The 24,822-nt window shown below is 37.9% G+C and overlaps 3 protein-coding genes across 5 annotated transcripts; 2 read left to right on the top strand and 1 right to left on the bottom strand.

The window, feature by feature from the left end:
• The first annotated feature begins 1,123 nt into the window (after positions 1-1,123).
• LOC128867680 (biogenesis of lysosome-related organelles complex 1 subunit 1) lies at positions 1,124-1,844 on the top strand. Its single transcript, XM_054109121.1, has 4 exons — positions 1,124-1,273; positions 1,331-1,403; positions 1,469-1,601; positions 1,671-1,844. The coding sequence occupies exons 1-4, from the start codon at positions 1,213-1,215 to the stop codon at positions 1,791-1,793; spliced, it is 390 nt and encodes a 129-aa protein (XP_053965096.1). The 5' UTR covers positions 1,124-1,212; the 3' UTR covers positions 1,794-1,844.
• A 128-nt stretch (positions 1,845-1,972) lies between these two features.
• LOC128867679 (transformer-2 sex-determining protein) lies at positions 1,973-5,476 on the bottom strand. Of its 2 annotated transcripts, none has more exons than XM_054109120.1 (8): positions 5,312-5,476; positions 4,924-5,003; positions 4,732-4,857; positions 3,783-3,861; positions 3,585-3,713; positions 3,141-3,316; positions 2,918-3,072; positions 1,973-2,860 (listed from the first exon to the last, which is right to left on the bottom strand). In XM_054109120.1, the coding sequence occupies exons 1-7, from the start codon at positions 5,312-5,314 to the stop codon at positions 2,925-2,927; spliced, it is 741 nt and encodes a 246-aa protein (XP_053965095.1). In that variant the 5' UTR covers positions 5,315-5,476; the 3' UTR covers positions 1,973-2,860; positions 2,918-2,924. The 2 variants fall into 2 exon arrangements, with proteins under 2 accessions (XP_053965095.1, XP_053965094.1); XM_054109119.1 differs by having other exon boundaries at positions 2,933-3,072; positions 5,312-5,475.
• A 973-nt stretch (positions 5,477-6,449) lies between these two features.
• LOC128868585 (serine-rich adhesin for platelets) lies at positions 6,450-23,815 on the top strand. 2 transcript variants are annotated; one of them, XM_054110852.1, is made up of 16 exons: positions 6,450-6,838; positions 6,936-7,088; positions 7,175-7,255; positions 7,313-7,414; positions 7,482-7,693; positions 7,760-8,054; positions 8,390-8,548; positions 8,616-9,089; positions 9,147-14,318; positions 14,399-14,569; positions 14,640-14,687; positions 14,746-16,349; positions 16,422-16,542; positions 16,633-16,911; positions 17,555-19,329; positions 22,905-23,815. In XM_054110852.1, the coding sequence occupies exons 1-16, from the start codon at positions 6,790-6,792 to the stop codon at positions 23,241-23,243; spliced, it is 11,034 nt and encodes a 3,677-aa protein (XP_053966827.1). In that variant the 5' UTR covers positions 6,450-6,789; the 3' UTR covers positions 23,244-23,815. The 2 variants fall into 2 exon arrangements, with proteins under 2 accessions (XP_053966827.1, XP_053966828.1); XM_054110853.1 differs by having other exon boundaries at positions 7,482-7,630.
• The last annotated feature ends 1,007 nt before the right edge of the window (positions 23,816-24,822 follow it).

Consider the following 24,822-nt stretch of genomic DNA (forward strand, 5'->3'; position numbering starts at 1 on the left):
CAACCCCTTGCGTACATTTCACGTCTGAGACACGTCATGCACTTGTTTGTCCTAGGACCCCGGAGACGTGTCTAAAACGTCATTTGGGTTTAGACAATATTTAAAACAAAATGTACTGCTTTCACATACTACTCCAAGCAACCAAACATGAAGTTCGTTCCACATGCAAATATTTTCTTAAATAAATCCGTACCCAAGCATTTTACCTTATCAAATGTTGCAGGAAAAATTTTAGTCCTGTACCAAATTTATAAAACGTATCACATAGAACTGTGGATAGATCTGATCCGTTTATAATATTTCTACCGCCAGCCTTAGCTTATGACTGAGAAAGCGGCAGAAATTGTAAAAATGCTTGTTTTCCCACACAATTCCATACTTGTTCAGAAAATGCCGAAAAAGAGGACAATGAATATGACAAATATGAGATTTTTGGTCTTCAGAAAGCATTTAAAAACTTGGACTGATTGATTAGAAGGCAAGAAAAACTAGTAACGCTTTTATTCATAGTTTAGTATTAATGAGTTTAATTTTAATTATCTTTCGTGATTGGCGCGACAACCGCTTACGCGATTTTGGCCGAGTTTAGTTGGAAAAACTAAGTGAAGCCAAGCCCTTTTCCACCCGATCTTTCCAACGCAGAGAAGGCCTTCCTCTTCCTCTGCTATCACCAGCAGGCACCGCATCGATTACTTTCAGAGCCGGAGCATTTGTATCCATTTGAACGTCATGACCCAGCCAATGAAGCCGCTGGAACTTTATTATCTTATTGTCCCATCTCCTATGATTCTCGCAGTCGTTAACGCGCAAAGGTCCAACAATATTTAATTACTAAAGTTTATTTCATGATTTTGAATTAAAAATAAATAAGTAAAAAAAAAAATTATAATAAAAATGAGCATATAACATAACCTATTCGAAGTAGACTCAAGTAATAACAATTTAATTCGTATTTGTAGGAAAATTAGAACTATTTCATCATTTCTTTGGAGAATGAAGTTGGATAGAAAATTTTGAAAACCGAATTATAAATAGTTTACTAAATTATAAAATAATTATAGCAAATGGCAGTCGCTTGGCATCCCAGCTCTTTAAACCTTGCTACTATTGTGAATAGGCACCTACATCTCCAATTAAAGGTTAGCAAGAACAAGAAGTTAAGAACAACAAATCATCTGTACTTGTAAACAAACTATAGTGAAAAATTGCAAAATGTTGACTTCCATGGTAAAAGAGCACCAAGTGAAACAGGCCAAGCGCAAACAGGAACAAGGTATTTAATAACAACTAATTCCAGCTATTATTAGTATCTGTATTGCAATATTACTAGAAATACGACGCAAAGACGTCATTGAATCATCAAACGAACTTACTCAGGCTATAGTGGACCACTTAAATGTTGGGTGAGTGTTGGAGTTCGTGCATGTACATTTGTGAAATTATTAAAAATTTACTTCTGATTTTCAAGTGTGGCACAAGCGTATTTAAATCAAAAACGCTTAGATGCCGAGGCGAAGCAGCTACATGTAGGCGCCACCAACTTTGCCAAACAGACGCAGCAGTGGCTCCAATTGATCGATAACTTTAGCAGCGCATTAAAGGTAAGCAACTCATTTTGAAGGATGTGATGCGAATTCATATATTTATCTTTTATTTTGTTGACAATTTAGGAATTGGGTGACGTGGAGAACTGGGCGCGCAGTATAGAAAGCGATATGCAAGTTATACAAAGTACGTTGGAAATAGCATATAAAACTTCACGCCAAACGCAACAACACAATGCCAGTAATTAGCTGCATTAAAATACGTATTTAAATACAATTCTTTATTGGATTAATGCAAAAGTAATTGTTTTATTTTTCTGCGACGTTTGTAAGAACGTAAAGCATCGAACTATTGCGTCGGCAAACACACATTTTGTTTTAGCAACTTTTCCTTCCCTGCCTCATTTTACAGGAAAACTAAGACAAACTTGCTTTTTTACTTCTTTTATTCAATTTGTATTAGTAAACATTAAAACTAATTAAAAGTACATACAAGAAAACAAACGCTGAAGTCTCGCATTTTTTATAATATATAAAAATAGGCGCGAAACGTACCCACCACTGTTATTTGAAATCCTCTGCTGGGCACGCATACATTTAAATAGTAATATAATACATTAGACAAAGCTAGTGCCATTGCATCACAAAATTTAGTTGATCTTGTTTTTTCAGTTGTTGAATTTATAAACTGCAATGCAACTATATATGTATATGTACTATTAAACACAAAGTGAGACGAAAGTGTTTGGAAATCAACAAATAAAATGTGTTAATTGCTAGTAACAATGGTAAGCAAAAGATAATAGAATATGATAAGAAAGAATATCAGATTTTCAATACGAGTATAAACATTGTTGAAAAAATGAAATGAAGTCCAATTTCGGGCGAAATAATCAAGTAGTGTGCTGGGTTGTGACGAATTGAAACATCCATTTTATAAGCATTTGACGAATAAGACACATTCAGTTTGTAGTATGATTTGCGAAAAAAATTTAATCGGTTCGATGAAATTATGATGATGACATGGGATTATTCGATGCCGGATAAAACACTAGCGCAGTTCTCTCACAACTCCAATAATATAAATAAAATATAATTCAGTATGTTGTTATATTTTGTTTTAGTTGTGTTCTGCAGCTAACTTGATATTTCTAAATTTTTGTTTTGCCTGATTTTAGCAAAAAGTCCATTTGAAAAAATAGGTAACGATATCTTGGCGACACAGTTACTACATTACCAAGGTGTGGGCGTCCGTGTATATACCGTATTATAAAGTTTATTTTATTGTTGAAGATATTTTTAATAGCGCGTACGCCCTGTAAAAGAACAACAAATAAATTAATAAATTTTATTTAATTCTAATAGTCACACACTTTCAATTTACGTACGCGGTGAATAGGAACGACTTCGGCTGCGATCATATCGGCGTCTGCGATCTCCTCGATAGCTATTGCGGCTGTTGTGGGGCGTAACCGATCGACGACGGGAGCGATAATCATCACGATAACGATCATGATCACGTTCACGCCTATGAAAATAAAACAAAATTTAAGAATGACGCACAATACCCAATGCATAACATGCATAAGTACATACCGCGTATAACGCCCCATATAAACGCCCGGTGTAGGTGTATGTGGTCGTTGTGTAGTAGAGTAATCGACACGTATACGACGATCGTCGATTTCCATGCCCGAGCAAGCGTCTTTAGCTGCCTTAGCATCGGCTATATCCTGATAATAAATAAAACAAAATCCTCGAGATCTGCCGGTCTGGAAATAATTTTAAAAAAGATGTGTGCAATTTTTTAAGACATTTGAATTTAAATTTTTGCATTATTCATTGTAACGTTGGTGAATGTCTTAGAGAGCCTTTAGTATATTCACGCTTGAGCCTTTGGCGTGACACTCATAATCTCTAACTTCAAATGAATTAGTCTAGCCACTTTTCATGCGATTAACAAATATGCTTCAATTTGAAAATGTATACGTTGTGTGTCATGGCAATCTTCTGCTTTAACACAGTTTATTGTACACCCACCTGTGCATCAATAACAACTTGTATTCGTTCGATTGGGCCAAATCTTGAGAATATATCGCGTATTTTTTGCTGTGTTGTGTACACACTCAAACCAAAAACTCCTATACAGCGATTCTGCACTGGCTTTTCCTATGGACAAAAAATAACAGGCTATGATTAATAATAATAACAATTGACGATGTAGTTTGTTGTACTTACACGATTAGCACGTCGCTTATCGTATGGACTGCGTGTACGCGAACGGGAAACGCGGCGGCCATGACGTGGGGAGAGTGACCTTTTGACATGCGAAAGAACAAAAAATTCAAATATTGAAAGTAGTTAATACACTTCCATAAATGAGTTAATTTTTTTAAAAGAACTATTCGTATTGAATTCTGTTTTCATCTTGTGCATTTGCTCGCTCTAAGTTGAGTTTGATTGAGATGTTAAATTGTGTTACAATTGCTAAACTTGCGGTTCTGAGACTGACTTCATATTTTTGTATTGTGTTTTGTTGTTTTGTTTTGTTTTGAAAGCCGAGATCAATTCATAAGTTAGTACTAAGCTGAAAAACTTGCTAAAACTTGCGTTTCTGCCACATTTTCAATTCTTTCAATTCATTAATCGATCGTTTGAAGTTGAAACTCTTTCCGTTCTATTCAACTCTGTGTGAAATTTCGAAAATCTTACTTTGCAAGTATGCTTGCTTTTCAGTATTTGAGTTCATACGTTATTTGCTACAATTTCACTATTCTGAAACGGAAAAAATAACCATCACGTTAGCGAAAACTTACTTGGCAAATGCACAGCTTAAAGTTATTTGTGCCCATTAACGAAAAATTACTGCTCACATCATTTCGAATTACGCTATTTACAAGCGTGAAACCTGGTTTTAATTTTTTTTCTGCTGGAAAATAAGGTCCCCTATTTACATGTCTTACTAGAAAGTAATACATTTTCCCTGTATAAAATTATTGCAGCCTTGAAAATCTATGCAATTTATGAATCTAGTAACTTCAATATAAATAAAAACTGGTTGCCATAGCAACGGAAAACAAGTTAAATTATAATTTTAAAAGCTGGAAATAAGCTGCGTTCGTAGATCTTAATATGAAAAGGCGTATTTCTTAAACACAAAATTTCAATTTGGTTATTGCCCACTTACGTTGAAGAACTTTTACTGGCATCCGAGTAACGGCCGGCACGTCCAGCTGGTAGCGGTGGTGGTGAAGGAGGGTGTCGTGAGGCTGAACGGCTTCGAGAGTTATACACTTTTTCTCTAGAATGCCGGCTATAGATTGAAGTAAATGTTAGTAAAGCCATACTTACTTATACTGTGAAACGAATTAGCACTTACCGACGTCCATTGCTGCGCCGCGCGGGCGATTTGCTATAACTTCGACGCGGGGAAATGCTACGACTACGGGTACGTGGACTCTGCAATTGAGATATACAAAAATATACATCTTTATTTACGAGTTCGCAACTTTTTCCTGGGATGTGAACAAATATTTGAGGTTATGTTGAGGTCTTGAACTATTAAAAAAAATATTGAAAGCCCTTAAATTCCCAGAAGTTTAAATATAAACAATATCATATTAAATATCTTGAACACTAAATAATTCTAAATAGTACATATAAGCGGAGGAACAAAGCGCGTTAGTGTGGAAAGCGTCCGAACGCCATCTGCGTCGATTGTCTATATAAACGCGTTTGCTTTCTGAATTTTAAATCACTACACTTACCATTCCAACTCTTTCAATTTGCGTATTAACTGGATTTCACTAATTATAGCCAGAAAACTATTTTTCGTTCCTTTCGACGATATTTTACACAAATTACCGCTGAATGAAATAAAAATGCCCGCTTGCTCTGAGCACACTAATCACAATGGTCGTCACTAAGTGGAAACATTCACAATGATTAAACTTACGCCAAATTGCCTAGTTACAAGGCGAATTCCATAACAGGTGGGGCATTATTGAAATTTTGGTAATAAATGTATAGTTTATGTCAAGGCACATTGAACAGATAACGACACCGTGTTTGTTTTTCCTTAGGTCCCTATATTGTCAAAATCTATAAACAAATACTGATAGGTTCTGAGTAACATAAACTGAATTTTACAATGTAGAGACCAACTAAGGGAAAGGTAGGTGAAATGGTCAAAGTACCACTATGGTTCTCCCCATGTAGCACTAAGCGCAGTTTTGATACCATTATTAGACCTCCAACAGACAAAAATATACAGCCAACCAGAGCTTTTGATGTAATGGAGAAGATTGATGGGATTTAGGTTGGCGCACTGCCCCAGGCTGTCGAAGAAAAGAGCACCTAGTGACCCTAATCGTGTAGCTACTAAACCCGGACATTTGCAGAGAAAATAGTCAACTGTCTCTTTCTCTGAAAGGTCCTCAGCTTCTGCAATGGGGGTTAAATGGTATACCTTGCTTATCCCCGCGTGTACCAAATAAATACAGAGAATTACACTCTAATGCTGCAATATATTTAATATGCTTTGGGTTATATATGGTACATACATATATCTTCCATTTTTTTTCCAACTTTTTAAGTGCGTATAATTTTTAAAGAGATAAATAATACTTCCGTAAAAACTTTTACATAACCAAAACTTATGTTTTTTCTACTATATGTATACATGCAAATATTTTTTTCTTTTTCTTACGATGAACATAGATAATAAAACAATATTTTCTTTTGCATCATATATACGAAAATAAAATAAAACCTGATTGGCATAATATATGAATTTGCAGAACCTGTGATATTCGAATTTCATATAATACCTGCATGGTTTATTGAAGCCGACAGAAAACTGCTGTCAAAATGTGTAGGCATTAATGACATCCATGCAAGAACAACATAACTAGCAAGTTTGTGAATATACGCGCGCTGCGCCGCTTTGCCTTCTTTCGTGAAATTTATAGAAGATCTATATAAAAAGTTGTTTGTCATAAGTATATCTTTGTAAAAGTGAAATTTTCATATTATTTATTTGTAAAAACTTTTAAACTACAAGTTAACTTTTATACTACCGATTGAGCTATTAAAGTAGTGTGAAATAGTCCCAAAATAAGGACTGCGTACAGTCGCTGCGGCAGCGAAAGTTTGTACGTTTTCTTTTAGTGTAGGATAAATGCAATAATGGCGTAAGGGTGGATATAAAGAATACAAATTCTGTTACTGATACTGTGTATAAAAAATGGACGAAATCGAATACCTAGAGGAGTACGAAGACTTAATTCTACCAAGTAAGTTAAATAATATAAAATATTGTAAAAATATGCATGCATATGTGCGTGTATACACTTAATGACATAAACGAATAATTCCCATCTGCAACCTCAGCAATGAGTTCTCACTCCGTCGCAACGAAGAGCCGCGCCACCAGCAACCTTGTTAGCATGGCGGATGATGAGGACTCTTCTTCTATAGATCAAGATATATTTGAGAGTTTATTTGACGATCATTCTGATGATGAGTCCGTGATGCAGAAAAAAGGTGAGCGTTTAGTTATCTTCCCTCGTTTCTTTGTTTTATTCATTCTTCGTGTGCCAATGGAAAGTTAATGTAAACGAACTTTTTAGTGCCTGCCAAGTTGAGCCACCGCAGTGAACGTAGTTCACGCATTTCGATGGACTCGCTCGATATGCTTGTAAAAGATCTAGGTATTTCTATAATTTAATTGAATAAACTAAGTTACACTAAGTATAATTAATTTTTAGGTGAACCGCTTAACCCACTAGTAGACACCACAAAACAGGTTAAATCAATGCAGAAACCAGGAAATACCAGATTTACACAACCCAGCAAAGGTGTGCAAAAAGGTATTGCTGTCATTAAAAAGTACATGGTTTTTTTAAATTACTAAGTATTTATTAAAAATTTGTTTAGCTTCCGCAACAACTTCGGTAAGCGTACGAGGTAGAAGTACCCCCACGCCTGCCTCTAGTGACAGTAATAAAATGTCTAACAAACCACAATCAGCAGCAGCAACAACAACAGCGGCCGAACGTAACTCGAAAACTAAGTCTATAGCCACGGTAAGGCCAACGGTGCAACAAAATTTGCCACAAGCACCAACCAAACAAACAAATGCAAATATCGTAAGTCCTGTGGCGAGTCTTTCCCGTTCAAATTCAATAAATTAATTTAACTAACTCTTTTTTTAGAATGATATTCCGTCAAATCGCGCACCGCTTAACAATTCAGCGGGTAGTATACAAAATGCAAAAGTAACTAGTGCATCCCTAAACTCATCCAAAGCTGGAATGTCTACTGCCTCAACGTCCCGTAAACAAATATCGGCTGCCACTTCAACAACTGGAAGCAGCTCAGGGACACTGAGTAGACGCAATGATAATGCCCCGATTACTGCACCACCGAAGAGAATAATTGAACGGTCACAGACAACTATAATAAAGCCGGAGAAACCACAGATTAAGGATCCTGCAGAAGATCCCTTGAGTAAGATACCTTATATTAGTAACGTTCATTTTATTAGTAAACTTTTTTTGAATGAATAAAAGCGAACATTTTCACGCTCTACAAGTTCGGCAAATTACTAAAATATGAGGAAATAATATGTGGTCGAAAATCGGGTAGTTACTTTTACTAAGTGCACCAGCTATGAAGTAACAAGTTAGTTTCTTCCCTATAATTCTTAATTTTTTCCCTACGCTGGCATTTGAATGGGTTATAAAATCTAGATCTTAAAAGAATATGTAAATTCCTGTATTCGTTTGAATTTTTTTTTTTTTTTTTAATTTTACAACTATTTCCATCATTTTTACAATCTTTAGGTTTGGAAAACATTGAAAATGAATCCGATTCCGATACAGATTCCTTTGTTTACTCCGATATATCAGCCGATACATTCGTTTCGTTAAGTGACGTTGATGATGATGACCGCCAAGTTATTGAACTCTCCAACGACTCCAACTATGATCGTGTTAATCTAGGTAAGTCAATGATTTATGCTTGATTGATAAAGATACGCGACAAGTAAAGAACACAAAAAACCTACAGACAAAATTCGTGGGTCAACGCCTTCGCCCACAGTTTCTGATGATTATAAAAGTGATAACGAGGATTCAAAAACGACACCGAAGCGCAAGGAAAGCTCTGTGTTGGAAAGAAACTCAAAAGCGGCAAATAAGTTACGTATACAACAATATGTCGATAACGAAGTATCGACAAGTGGTCACCCAAAGCAAGACACACCACGCAGTTCTAAAGAGAAATCAAAGAATATGGATAAAAGCCCAAATCTTAGCGATACTCTGCTGGATCGTATTGACACAGTGCTATCAGATGTAGTCGATAGCAAAGTTGAAAGACTTGCTGTTAAAAAACAAATCGATGATGTTGAACTTGAAGTTGAAGTGGAAACTAATTCTCAGGATGATCCGGAAGATAGGAAAGCGGAAGTAACAGGTAGTGCAATGGAATGCAATAGTGATATGGATGGTATTAAAAACACAGGCCCAGAGGCAATCCAAGGTGATCATCTTAAAACAATCAAATTAGAATTACTAACCAATGCATTATCTTCCGCAGAGCCATCCACGTCGATTTCATTGGATATGGAAGTGGAAGTTGTAGAACAGAAAGATGAATTGGGAGTTGAAGGAAAGGAAAAAGTTGATGAAGTAGCGAATAGTGCTACCATTTCCCACAAAGCAATAAACACTCCAGTTCAAGCTACTAATGAAGTAGTTGAAATACTTGACATTACTGATGAATCAGTGGCCGAAAAATCAGTTTCTGAAAGTATTGATATTTCACAATCACCTGATTCCGAATCACTAACAGAAGAAGCTAGCGGGCACCTTATTGGATCTCAGGGAAATGCTGAATTAAGCGAAAGTCTCGAAATTGAACAAGATGAAAGAATATTACTAGAATATAAGAATTTAAAAAATGTAGATAACAACAGACATCCTAAAGATACAAAAGAAGGGAACGATTCCGAGGAGAATAATGCTAGTAAAAGTAGTACGCCTTATAAGGAAAATGTTGCAAGAAAAAATGTCGGTCCCGAAACTAAAAAAACCTGCGAAAATAATAAGGAATTGGATGACAAAAACACAAAATTAGAGGAAAAGCTCCAACAAGTGGAAAAATCAAATGAAAACCCTGAAAAGAAAGAAAAAATAAAAGTTGAAATAAAACCCAATAATGGCAATGGAAATAATAACAAAAGAACCGGAAATGTTGTGGAAAATAAGGCAAAAGAAAGAGGAAAGTCTGATATGAATGTAGAAAATAAATCGATCGTTGAGTTAAAAGGAGGAAAGGATATTAAATCAGCGGAAAAGTCCACAAAAGAAACGAAAAAAGATGAACAAGAAAAAATTAGCACACAGATAAACGAAAACCAGTTTGAACCAGTAAAAAAAGAGAAGAAAGACGAGCAAAAATCGAGCTCAACAAATTTTAACGCTACTGAAAATGAAAAGGCCGTTAAATTGGAAACTACGATTAATACACGAAAAAGGGATAAACAAACAGAAATGGAAACCCCATGTCACACTCCCATGCAAGCTAAACCAACAGAAAAGGAAGCACAAACTAACGAAAAGAAACAGATGGATAAAGAATCTAAAAATAACGTAAAAAAAGACGAGCCGAATGTTACGTCAGACGTCAAGAAAATCGATCAGGCAGCCAAGAGAGCATCGGAAGTTCAACCGAAAGCAAAAAATGCCAAGACAGATATACCGGTAGCTAAAATTGAACAGTCATCTAAAGAAAGCACCAACGAAGTTGATAGCTCGCAATACAGTAGGCACAGTAATAAACAAAAAATTGAAGCTAAAAAGGATCACAAGGATGTAAACAAATCAACAACAACTTTAGACAAGTCAATATCTGAAGCTCAAAGGAAGTCTAGACCTGAGATTAAAGCTGATAAAAATATAACAAGTTTAAGGCCTGAAAAGAAAAATGAACGCAACGAACGATCTCAAATGCCACAGGCGAGAAAAATGCCAATGTTGACCGCAGAAAAAACGAATGTTGTGGAAAAATCCCAAACGGGAGGTAGAGAGCTAAACGAGCCGCTAGGCAAGTCAAAGTCTGAAACACCAATAAGTACAACAAAAGAAGATGAGATTGAAGAAAATAACAGCAAAGAGGATATAAGTTTAGATGAAAACCGTTTAGAAAATAGCCAAATGGAGGAGCGTAAAGTAAATGACTCAGCAACGCCCATTCCTGACAAAAGAATTCGAGGGCTGGTAGTGTCTTTGAAAAAGACGGATTTATCAAAGGTTTTAAACGAAAAACTTGTACAAAACAAAGAAAAATCCGTAGACATAGTGAGTCGAGATTCGAATGATGAAAAATCTGTCGAAAGGCTAAGTAGAGATTCGAAAGGTGAGAAATCTGCGGAGCGTTCAAAAGGAGAATCCAAAGATGAAAAAACTGCAAGTAAAGCAACAGCAGATTCGAAAGGTGAAAGTTCTGTGGACAGGGAAAAAGAATCGAAAGACGGAAAATCTGGGAACAATGCAAGAGGAAAGCGAGATTCGAATGATGAAAAATCTAGGAGCGGTGGAAAGACAGATTCGAAAGATGACAAATCCGGGAGCAGTGGAAAGAGAGATTCAAAAGATGACAAATTTTTGGACAAAGAAAAGATGGATTGGAAAGATGGAAAACTTTCTTATAGGGGGAAAACAGATTCAAAAGATGAAAGATCTACCGTGAGAGCAAAGACAGATATGAAAGATGATAAATCTATGGACAAAAAGAAGAGAGACTCGAAAAGAGACAAATCTTCGGATAGGTCAAGGAGAGATATCAAAGATGAAAAATTTGCAGATAGGACAAGGCGAGATTATAGAGATGAAAGATCCACCGACAGGGCGAAGAGAGATTATAGAGATGAAAGATCTACCGACAGAGCAAATAGAGATTTGAGATATGAAAAATCTGCATATAAAGATAGGAGGGATTCAAGAAATGCAAAATATTGGGACAGGGCAAAGAGGGATGAAAAATCTACAGACAGAGGAAAGCGAGATTTGAAAAATGAAAGATTTATGGACAGGGCAAAGAGAGATTTGCGAGATGAAAAATCTGCAGATAAAGATAGGAGGGAATTAAGAAATGAAAAATCGCTGGACAGAGCTAAAAGTGATTTGAAATATGAAAAATCTGACGCCAAAGCAAACAGGGAATCGAAGGAAGAAAAATCTGCAGGTGAAGCAAAAAGAAATTTGAAAGATGAAAAATCATCAGAAAAAGCAAAAAAAGAATCGAAAGAAGTAAAATCTGTAGACAGAGAAAAGGCCAATTTGAAAGATGGAAAATCTGTAGACAAAATAAAAAAAGGTACGAAATATGAAAAATCTGTGGAACAAACAAAATCAAAACAATCAGAAAACGTGGACAAAAAGATTGATAAGGAATCGCGTAATACTTCCGCCGTAGATGAAAACATTCAACACATAGAAAATGATAATATAAAGAAACTGCAGACACAAAAACTTACAACAAAACAGGAGCTGGTCGATAGGAAAAAAGAGGAACTAAAAACGGAAAACAGTGGCGAAGCTGTCACTGGCACATCGAGCAGCAAAGCAAGTGGCAACAGAGCCGAAATCGAAAAGAAAAAGAATGCAGAAATATGTGAGGATAAGTCCGCAGATTACACTGTTGAGCAAAAGGGGCAACAAACAAAAGGGGTCTGTGAAATAACAGAAGATAAAAAACAAATCGATGATGTGGAAGATAATGACATCGAAATAGTAAGTGCGACTTCCGTTAAAGTAGAACATAAAGATACACCCAAAAAACAAACCCGCAAAGACATGGCAAGTTCCAAAATAACAGAAATAAAAACTATTATCGAAAGCACAACCAAAATGCAAGATAAAAGTGCTAAACCTGATACAGTGGACGAAAATAAACATAAAGCACAGGTTGAGAACGCAGCGCCTAAATCATTGGCCGAAAGCACAGATCAATTTAACCGCAATAAAGGTGAAGCCGAAAGCACAAATAAATCCGAAGATACAAAAATTGCTGCAGAAAGCACGTGTCGAAGGAAAACTAGGAAGACTGATGTTGAAACCGCTGATAATAGAAAAGTTAAGCTGGCTGATTCCAAAAATATTTCTGAAACTGTAAACAAAACCGAATATAAGATAGGCGAAACTCCGGTCGAGAGCTTATATAAAATGCAAAACAAGAAAGTGGAGCCCAAAACTGCGGGCGAACAATCGGATAAAACAGAAAATAAAGCTGCTGTCGAAAGTGCAGACAAAATGCGGGACAAGAAATCCAAAGTCGAAACTCTTGAAAGCACAGATAAAGAGGAGAAGGGGACGCCTAAATCTATGGTCGAAAGCTCAGATAACACGCAAGAGAAAAAATCGAAAGCTGAAACTGTTGGCGAAAGCTCGGATAGAACGCGAGAGAAGAACACAGAAGAAACTTATAAGACGACAAATACCAAAACTGTTGCCGAAAATTCAGATGAAACGCGAGAACAGAAATCGAAAGCCGAAATTGTTATGACATGCACAGATAAGACTAATGAGGAGACAGTGACACCTAAAGCCGCAGCTGAAAGCTCGGATAAATCGCATGAAAAGAAGGAAAACACTAAAATCGCTGTCAAAAACTCGGATAAAACGCATGAGAAGAAGGCAAAAGCTGAAATTGCTGTCGAAAGTTCAGATAAAACCGAGAAGAAAACGAAACCTGAAACTATTATTAAAAGTACAAATAGCACTAAGGAGGAGAACGTGACAGTTTTAGCTATTGCCGAAGGCTCAGACAAAACACTAGAGGAAATAATGCGAAAAAAGGAAACCAAAGCGGAAATTGTTAAGATCACAGATAAGTCTAAGGAAGAAAAGGCGGTAACTAAAGCTGAGAAAGCCGATAAAATGAGTGATAAAAATGCTAAAGCTGAAAGTATTGAAGAAATCACAGACGAAATTGAAAGTGACAATACGAAAGGTAACGAAACTGCCGAAAGCTCGCATGAAAGTTTGAATAAGAAAGCTGAGCTGGTATCCGAGAGCGTAGAGACAATCTTGGAAAACAAATCAGAAACTGAAACCGTGTCCTCGAGCGCAGAGAAAAAGGTTGATCATAAAACAGCGTATGCGGATAAAAATCCGAATGAAGCAGTGGACAAAGCAGTCAAATGCATAGATAAAACGCTTGAAGGCAACGTAGAAGCTGAAAGAGCAGACATGTCATCTGATAAAAAGTCGGAAGCTGAAAATGTCGAAGGTGATTCTGTTGCTGGAAAAACAACTGAAATGTCAGAAATGAAAGTTAGCGGTTCTGAAAGTAGAGACAAAACTGAAACTGAAACTAGCGTAACGGAAGTATCCGAAAATGAAACTATTGCACGCGAACTGCATAAAGACATTATTGAACTAAAGGACGAAGCGCAAAATGCTGAAAAAACTGAAAGTAATGCTGGCCATACGTCAAATAAAATTAAAAGAACACGTATTACCCAACAAATGTCAACAACAAAAGAAAAAACGGAATGCGAAAAGGAAATGGAAGCAGCAAGTAGCGAAGTGCCAAGAATCCACCAAACTAGGCATGCGCGGGCTCGGGCGGAGGCGGAAATACAATCACCATCAAGCTCGCCAGCAACGCCGCGACCACAGTCGATTAGCGAGGAGGAGCATGAAGGCTCAATTCGTCGTTCGCTACGCAAGCGAGCTGCCGATAATTCGCCGAGCAATATAAATGGTTAAGCTAATAATTATAGAGTCTTGAAGCAATGTAAATTTCATATTTCACTAACATAAAATTCTATTTTTTACTTGCAGAATTGATGAAGAAAGGACTCAGAGGACACGCAAGTCAAACGCCAACTGCAGGGCTGACAAAAGTTGCACAAAAGCTGAATAGTAACAGAAGTCTTACAGTGACGCCAACAACGGTTGCAACGCGAAAGCGAGCACGTGAATTAGCGCCGAATACATCAGTTGATGCAAATGGTAAATTTACAGCGTGAAAATGTTTGGAAATGTTTTTGTACGCATTTTTTCTTTCTTTCTTGCAATAAAGATAATTCCCCTGGCAAAAGGTACAAGTGGGAGTCTTCAAGGAAATCTTGTAAGTATAAATATTTATATTTCCTGTGGCTTCTACATAACTAGTCAACTTATCTCAGCACGCCGCCTACATAATGATGACGTCGACACAAGCGAAGGTGAATTTGATTCTTCTATTCCGCAACGTCGTTTCCGATTAGCTGGCTTGAAAGAAGGCCAGGTGTATAAGGCTGTGCATGAGAGCTCATTGATTTTGGAACGCAAAACTACACAGCCTACAAAGCAAAACACTGGCACAGAACTAAGGGGAACTCAAAAATCTCTTACTACACCTTCGTCTAAAACGTCAAAAGATAAGCCTGCCAACGCTGGCAGCAATATTCCTAAAGAATGCCAGGTGTATAAGGCTGTGCATGAGAGTTCATTGAGCTTGGAACGCAAAACTACGCAGCCTGCGAAGCAAAACTCTGGAACAGAAATAAGGGGGGCTCAAAAATCTCTTACTACACCTTCGTCTAAAACGTCTAAAGATAAGCCTGCCAACGCTGGCAGCAATATTTCTAAAGTGGCTGCAACAGAGGCAAAACGCAATCAGGATCAAGAAAAAATACAAACTACAGCTGCTGAGGCAAACAAAAAACGCACTAAATCTGAATTGGAGAATATGCAGCCTCCAAAGAAGATTGCACGTTCAAATGAAGAGGTTACCCAGCCAAAATCACCGGCCAATACACAAAAAACTCCAACGAAACAGCCAGCCTCAACAACTACTACGGCCGCTGCGCAGCGAACCGAAATTCAGTCTGATAATGGAAACACGCCGTCAGCCCAAGAGGGTGCTGATCCACTACAAATACCGGTGAAACGGCTAAGGCGCCTACAAGCAATCGATGGTTATGATGCTATAAATGTGTCTGAAGAGCTTAGAACGGAGGAGTGGGATAAGAGAAATGTAGCAACTACACGTAAATCAGTACGTGCTGGAGGGCCAACTGATGCAGCCAAGGGCGCTGAAACGAATAAAACTCAGGTGAAGCAACACACCCAATCCCAACAGCAGCAAGAACAAAAGGTATCGGAGAGCTCAGAGTCTATAGTTGAGACACTGAAGAACAAAGAAGCAGGCATCGAATCAAAAAAACAAACAGAAAAGGTAGAACTGAATGAGCCTGATCAAAGTGCTGCCAGTGCTAATAAAAACAGTACAAGTAAGGCAAACATCGAGCCAAAATTGCAAGCGTCGCCAACGAAATCGCCTGGTTCCACAGTAATAACATTCAAGGAGTGGCTAGAGCAGCAGAAGAAAAGCAGCAGCGATGACGGCGACGATGTGCAATTAGAATCTGGTGAGAGTGTAGCACATGCTAAAGAAACCACTGATACGATAGTAATATGCGAAGAGCCAGAACGTGTCAAGCCACCTGAAGTGGTTTTGAGATGCAAAAAGGAGTTACTACAGCTGATAAATATGAGTAAAAGAAGTGAAATTACTTCAAGCAAAGAAAGGGGCGGCGCACAAGAAACAACAAAACAAACTCCAAACGCTTCCAAGCAAAGTCGCAACGAAAGAACAATGCCAACAGCGGGCAATAATACAACACAATTTAAGCGTCCTTCACTGCCGCAGCGATCAATACGTGTAACGCCATCGCGTACTAGTAATAGAACGCCAACGCCGGGCGATAGCCGCATGAGCCTAGGCAACACCCAACAGATTGGCAGGGTAAATATTGGAGTGTGGTGATGATAGCTTCAACTTTTACTGACTTCTATATCTTTTGTTTTCTTTTTACAGCAAGCAATACTTCACAAAGTCGACACGAAATTGAAGTTGCGTAAATTGCGTGTACGCATTAATCGATCTACGGTCACCGCATATTTTAAGAACCTGAATATAAATGTGGGAAAACTAGAAGGTAACAAATTTAATGCAACTTTTATCTGTTATTCGTATTTGCAACAATCAAAACTAAACATTCACCATATGCTCTTATTCTTATCGGTAGAACATGGTATCCACTCAAAAATGTTATCACCTTCGCGTTCCGCTGGCGACACATCGCTGCTTATTGAAACTGGTGAGCAGGGTCAACGAAATAGTTTCCCTACTATATCACGAAAACGCATAGCCTTGAAAACACCAACACCACTACCACAATTGCCCACCCTTACGGCGCGGCCAACTTTGACAGCAACAGCGGTGGCGGCGTCGGTGGCTGAGGATTCAACGAGAATGCCGAGGTTAACAAAAGTTCCAAACTCTTTGGAAGAGAGCTCAACACAAAGTGAGTAAAAAGCAAAATTAACATACCACAAGAAATATCACTCGCCTTCAAACATTAAAAAAAAATAAACGAAGATAAAGCTTATAGGGAATCAATCGCGCGCTATAGTTGATATTTCGAAATGAAAAACCTTGATACGCCAGTTTTTAATAGAAATTATGGGTACGGCGGCCGCCAAATGATAGAAAAAGTCTGATAACGGGCGCCCCTCGGTGGTCAATGGCAAGCTTCCGTGTGTACTTGTATTTCTGCCATGAAAAACCTTCGCTCCTCATAAAAACCATTTGACGGTTTGGGGGCAGCATAAAACTGTACGTCAGTCCATTTGTGGAAAACAACAAGGTGTACACCACCCCGGGCAAACACCCAACGAAGGGTGTAAGCGCCAATTATTACTATCATTATCGTTTTCGCGACAGTCGGTTCTACGTTACCGAAACGACCCGGATTTATATCCGGCCAAGGACTGTCACTCCAGCAGCATTCCCCGCATGTAAGTATGGGGAATGTTTAAAATGTTGTAACAACAACAACAACATCATTGAAATATTGTTCATCGCCTTTTTATGAATATATTTTATACAACTATTTTTTTAAATATCTTCAATTTCTATTTTATTGCTTTCTTTAAATGTTAATTCAGCTCAAAATGAAGCGGACATTTCTCCAAATGCTGCTGCCGGTTATCAACATGGCAGCAACGAAGAGCTTTCCTTGCTAACTCCAATGAAGTCCGTTTCTGTAACGCCAACGAGTACAACGTCCAGCTCACGTTCTCAGCAACAACAACAAAAACAGCTAGCCACATCAACAGCCGCCAATGTGCGTGATAAACGCGTAAGCGCTACAAGCAGCTCCGATTCAAGCACCACACAACGGTCACATGCAACTGGCGTAAAAGCTAATGCAAGCGGCATTACTAAAGGCCCGCAAGTACCATTTATGCCGGTGGTACCCAAAGAAGAGATCATTGATGATCAGCAACAGCAGGCACAACAACCAGTTTCACACTCAGCGACTGCTGCATCTTTGGATAATTCGGCCACAACAAACTCGTTAGCTTCACGCACGCTGGCGATAGCTGCCGCCACTAATTCGGCGCTCAATCAAACGCCATCAAGTGATCCCAGCGGCTACTATGGACTCACACCTATAACATTGGACTCTAACGGCACGCGTTTATACTCGTTCTTGCATCCAGCCAAATATAGTCGCAATCATGGCTGCGTATTACTCGATTACTGCTGTCCCAATCTGGATGGTCCGATGCCGGCAATTGATCCGACACGTATACATGCGCAAGTACAGGCTGGCGTGCGTGAACTGCCCGCTTACATTGTCATGACAACGAAGCTGATAACGCGTGCCGATTTGGAGGCAAACAAGAATGTCATACCGGCTTCCATAAGACAGAAAGTAGAGAAAATTACAGCTGATGCTTCGGCAACGGCATCTGCTGTTAGTGGTACGCCAAATGTGTCAATGTCAATGTCACCGGCGCCACAAATCACACCGACTCCACAAAACACACCGGCATCGAAAACTTCACTAACGCCGACCATTACAGCATTGCAGAAACACTTGCCGCCAACAACGAGTATTACACCAAAGTTGGCTCCTCCAGTAACAGCCACCACAACGCTGACATCCACACCGCAAAATACGCTTAACAGCAGCTCACAAAGTGGTGCAGCAACGGCATCAACATCGCAAATGATCACAGTCTCTGATTATCAACGTTCGTTGCTGCGCACCAGCGTACGTCAATTCGATGCACGTCTCAAAAAGTACTATTACCGCGTAGCAATGCTGTCATTTTCCGATCGGCAGAGCATTATTGATAACATTATCAATTCGACAACGCTGACGCCCAAAGATATAGAGTGCGCTGTACGTTTGCTGGACGAATATGCCTCACAAATCAGCCTTATATCTGGCTCGCCTGTTGTCAATACACCCAAGCCGGTTACAACAGCAATACAATCAGTATCGAAAGTCATTACAACGCCCACAACCAATACGGTGGTACGCACCACCACAATTCAACAGCAGTTGCAAAAGCAAAACCAGCAAAGTTCTAAAGGGCAAGTTGCCGTATTGGATAAGGACAATAGTTTGTTGGGCTATCAGCTAACGACCTCCGCAACAACGTTGAGCAAATCAACCATTTCTACACGTTCCAGCATAATGTCGTCAACGACAGCTGGTGTAAAAAATACATCTCTGCCGAATATGATGGCTACGACAAGCGCAGGTTTGCCATCCTTGAAGGCGGCACAGGATTCACCACGAATTTTTTATACTAAGCCACCGATGCAAACATCCACACCAATTGAAACTACCACTAGCAGTGGTACTACACCATTGAGTGGCGGTAAAACTGTTTCTCTAAGAAGTACCTCATTGACCATCCGGCAGGTGAGCAAGTAATATTAGTATTATTTAATACTATGAATATTCACATAAAGAATATTCACATAAAATGCAATTTATGAAGACTTTAATATTTCTTCAGTCAAAAAAAAAAAGAAAGAAATTGTGCCCTTTTATTCCAGATATGTGTTTGAAGCTCAACTGTTGTGCCTCTTTTTTGTTTTTTGTTCCTAGCGCACAATCGCTATGGATTTTCGCTCCTATGAGACTGTTATCTTGCCTCTTACCTCTTACCCCGTTTTCTGTTTAATGGCACCCTAATGTACCATACCGGGCAATTCAAAGTCACTTTTCAAGTGAGCGCTTCACTTTTGAGGGCAACCATTTAAGCTGCAATTAGTGGTGCCGTAACCATAACCATAGCCGCAACATTACAGCATCTGTCGATTAGTCATGCCGTAACCATAAGCAGCTGATATTGCAGTAGAATTAATCGTTTACAGTTATGCCCGTATGTTTGATCAGAACAGCTGATTGCAATGGTTACGGTTATGGCTAAGGTACGTCACCACACATTGCAGCTTTAACTGTTTAAGCATTTTACGCATGTAAAATCAATTCGTTGGATGTTAATAATTCGATAATGCTGTAGCCTGACTACAGGCTTATATGAACCTAAAGCAGGGTTAGGGGCTTAAGAGGATTAGCTGGCTGAAATAACAAAATCACCACCTATTGCATGCGAAGAACTTCAGCTACGTCGAGACATACTTACTTTCTGTATATTGTATCGGATTAAACTCTGACTTATCCAGAATTAGGCCGCACTCAACATGTGTCTCTTTACCCGTTCCAACCACATAGAAACAGCCATGGTGAGAAGATTTTCACGGGTGTGTCTAATATCAGACCTTTAATCGACTCTCAGTGGATTTGACAGAATCAGCTGGTTGGCTGACATAGCAGTAGTTATGATATATCGGCTTATTTACGCATTCGGATGTCGAGAAGCCTGTAACGTGTTGCTCGCTTAATTTAATTTTTCACCACAGTTAATGGCCAAACCTGGTAAATCTGTCACCTTGAAAACAGCATATTTTGCTGTTGTTGCTGTATCAGCAGAAAAAATTCCCATATATTACTTACCATTTCCCCATGCATACTTACCAAGCTATACATATGTAACTATCTGGGCCACCATTGTCACAGATGACATCGACGTCAACGGTTAATAGACTAACTGAGTTAAGCAGCGCTTAAAATTTCGGCTTCCATTGTATTTACTTTTACTTGAAAATTGTTTTTCATTTGTAATCGTATTACATTTATTCTAGAAAAGTCTATACAAAACTTTCAGTCGCCACGTTTATCCGTTTAGGTGCTAGAGGATGTTACTTGTAAGCAAAATTGGGCAATGGAATGAAAAATTTCAAATTTCAAACGATTGATGAAAACTATTTCATTTACGCATTTATTATTTTTGCTATAATTATTGGAACAAAAAATTGTCCGCCAACACTGTTGAGTTATTAGGCATCTTCGATTGAGCAACTGGTATAAATAAACATAAAATGGTAGTGGAGCTTGGGCGAGATGTGTAGAGATATAAGCCAAGCCATAAATCTAGATTTATCGACCAAATATATCAAAAAAAAAAAGTCACAAACGGTTGGTTGCTTCCCAGTACTCCTCGTATCTGTGCTTCAGAGGTTATAATATTTGGTCGGATAACCAAACAACTGACAATTATTGGCCGAATAAAAATCCCCGTGCCTGGTTAACATAGACCCGACTATCGTAAGAACGGGCTAGATATTTCAGAAGCGGTTTCTTTCAGTCAATATTACATTTTTGTCCTATTAACTACCCTTGGATAGTTGGCTTCGTGAAAACTTTCTCTGAGTCAAAACTTTAAATAAGATCTTCAATCGATTTAATGCATATTTAATAATAGGGGTATTCATCTAAACGTGCAAACTTACAAAACGCTGAAATTTAAACGTTTACACGCATTCTCACAAGAAAGCACCTCGTGAAATATTTGTGTAATTCCATTATAAAAGGTTGCCTTTTGCGTTCGGTTACCGGACATCTCCATTTTCTAGTAAATGTGTCTTTACATTTTTAAAATTTTTGTTTTGACTTTGTCCCGCTTTCTCATGTGTGCTCGTTGTTGTCTTAACATTTCATTTTCAAAATTGCTTCAACCAAAACGGATCGCTGAATTCGCGCATGCAAATGGTGCGTAAAATAAAACTTGAGTCGTCAAGCTACGAAATGACAGCTGATGTGAAGCAAGTGAAGGCAAGAAATTCGGAAAGACTGATATGCTCTAACAGTGAAATCGCGAACTCCACCTGACGTTTTTGTTTTAACACAAGCTTTAGGCTTAGGCTTATGAAAGCTTGTGTTAAAACCAAAATGTCAGGTGGAGTTCGCGAATTCACTGTTAGAACATATCAGTCTTACCGAATTTCTTGCCTTCACTTGCTTCACATCAGCTGTCATTTCGTAGCTTGTGTTTAAACTTGAGCACTAAAATTAGGTATGTTCATGTAAAAATTATGCAGTAACTTGCCAGTAAGTTAATTTCAGAGAATTCGCTCTCAAAGATAAAAATATCAAAGAAAGTATATGAACGCAAAACCCATAACAATTTGCAAGATTTACGAACAGCTGACTAAATTGTTGACGTGAAAATCACAAAAAGTAAAATAAAAATTCCGTTGAGTTACCTTGTATTAACCCTTAACGACCGAGAGCTTTTTTTTTTGTAATACTCGCCCATAAGACGACGGAAAATTAGGTTAAATTCTAAAACGTTTATAAGGATGAAAACTTAAACTTGACATTTAAACTGATTTTTTAGATATGAATTCAATATATTCACTTGATTTATAATTTTATATGATCAACAAACCAGAAATGTACAAAGTTGCAATATTTATTAAAGAAAACTGCAGCGATGAGAAATAAATGAAATGAAAACTGAATTCTTTTCATGTCTTGTTTCCCATATTGAGGCCTCTCGTTTTCTATCGCATAAGTACTATGCCCCCGCCTTTCGGCCGTTAAGGGTTAAATTAAAAAAAAAAAGATTAAGCAAATAAAATGCAAAATAACGAGCTTAACATCGCATGATTCTATTTTCTCCACAATAATTTGTTCCATTTCATCATCGCTGTTAGATGAAGAACATTCCATTAGCAATTGCAATTCCCAAATTTTAATTCAAAGTAAAAATTATTTGCGATCAGCTGTTATTCTCTCGTGCAAATTATTGCAAGTAAAAAGGTATCCAATAAAAACTTGCAGCTTCCCCTCAAAATGAAATGTCATTTTGCTCTCTCACTTTCCCCTACTTTGCAAGTATACATGAACACCATATAATTGATAATTTGTAACAATTGCTAGACAGACCTATTGTCGTTTAAACTTACACAATTTGAGACACATAAATTTCTCTCTCACATAAATTTGGACAACTGTTTTATGAGCTCGTAAGTTTGCGAGGTTTACATGATATACGAAACACTTAAGCGTTTAAATGAATGCCTCTAATGTTTATTGTTTGTATTATTTGGTGTATGTATCATTTTGATTACTTAAACGTTTACTAGATTCCATCAAAACTCGGCTCAGTCTCATCGACAACGGTAGCAGCCACTCCACCAACAACACGACGTTTGCCAGCGCTGACCCGTAATCCACACCTATCAACAAGGACGACCACCCCGACTAGCTCGCTCGCTAACACATCGTCCACCTCCGACTTGATCACAACACGTTCGGCGCCGAAGCGTATGACACGCGCCTCCGCCGCTGCCAAAGTGATTGTGATAACGCAGAACAGAGAGGCCGACAATACGCCCTTAGACGAATGCATACTGCCGGATGGACACAACAATACGGAAATCAAAAGTGAAAGGCTTGATGATGATTTTGTTGGTGGTAATTAGAAATAATATGTAAGAAAATAAAAATAAAAATAAATATGAAATTTATATATTGTAAGATAACAGTGAGTTTTACTGACCACAAACGCAATGTGAGGTCAGCTGTGGAGAATTGTTTTACTTAGGTTATAAGCATTCAATTAATAAGTATTCTTCTATAAGTTCATCAATTGGTTTATTATCTAAATATGCTCCAAACAGGCGTTAATAGTTCCCATATTGCACATCATTTAATTTGCCTTACATATTTACATTATACAAAGAAATCTGTATACAAAATTTCGAGATAGTGGCATAAAAGAGAATTAATTATTGTTCGTCATATAGGAAGCCACTAAATATGAACCGCATCCCATATATGTTGACTAAATTCATTACAACTAAACTACAATACATCAAAAACAATGTATGTATATATATAGGCTCTCAGTTTTTATGAAAAATGGATAACTAAGAAATTTATCTATTATTTTCTAAATTCTACGAAAATAAAGCAAAGTTATGTAAGTTTCGCAATAAAAGTATATGATTTCGTAATTTGGATAAATTAAAAGCAGAAATAAATATAGTTTTTATTTTGAATGTAAATAAAATCTGTATGACTTTTCTTTTTGTAACATTCGAGAAGGTGATTTAAATGTAATTTTCCTTTCGAAGAAAGGAGGACCTTTTTTTCATTAATTTGACACGACTTATGTTAGACGACGAATGTTAGTCTTATAACCCAGCTATAACAGCCAGAACGTGGATTGGCCTACAATGATGATATTTACGGAGGAAAAGAAGTTACGTAACCAATGTCGGGACTAGACGGTACGCCCGTATCGCCACTAGGTTCCCATCAGGTGTCATTGTCTTCATTGTTGTTGAACATAAAAAATCTCATGTAAAGGGAATGCTGCTGAAGTGACACTCCTTGCCGGATATAAATTCAGAACCAACTGTCGTCGGGACGGCTCCAACTGAGAGCTTGTCCGCTGTGTGTCAGGATGGGCTTGCCTGCATACCAAATGTTGCATGCTGGTGACTTAAGGACATATTAGACTAGTTCTAGTTCTCATTACAACCGCAATGAAATGCACGATGCAAAATACTGGCAACTTTAGCAAAAGTACAGCGTTCTATCGTGAATTCGAGCATTGTTGTGCGCAAATCTTTTAGATCGGCATCGTAAAATTTTTATTTTATTGATTGCTTTGTTATTTTCATTGTCATTTTCAATAGTAAATTACCGCCAATATCGAAATTAACAAAGCAAATATTTATAGAAAACTCCAACACTCATGCGAAACCAACGCAAGACAAGTTTTGTTATTGTAGATATTTACATACGGGGAATGCTGCTGGAGTAACAGTCCTTGGCCGGATATAAATCCGGGTCGTTTCGGTAACGTAGAACCGACTGTCGTGGAAACGAGAAGTCTTGTCGAGGCCTTATGCTTCCGAGGGGAATAAACAAGGACAAAAAACAAAAAAAAAAAAAAATCACAATCACCCATCTATGCAAATTAACTGCCGAACATCAAAAAGTTTAAGATTAGCTTTTGCAACAGATTTGAAAACATTTTTAAATGTTGCAGTA

Source organism: Anastrepha ludens, chromosome 6 (assembly GCF_028408465.1).
Source record: "Anastrepha ludens isolate Willacy chromosome 6, idAnaLude1.1, whole genome shotgun sequence".
NCBI lineage: Eukaryota > Metazoa > Arthropoda > Insecta > Diptera > Tephritidae > Anastrepha > Anastrepha ludens.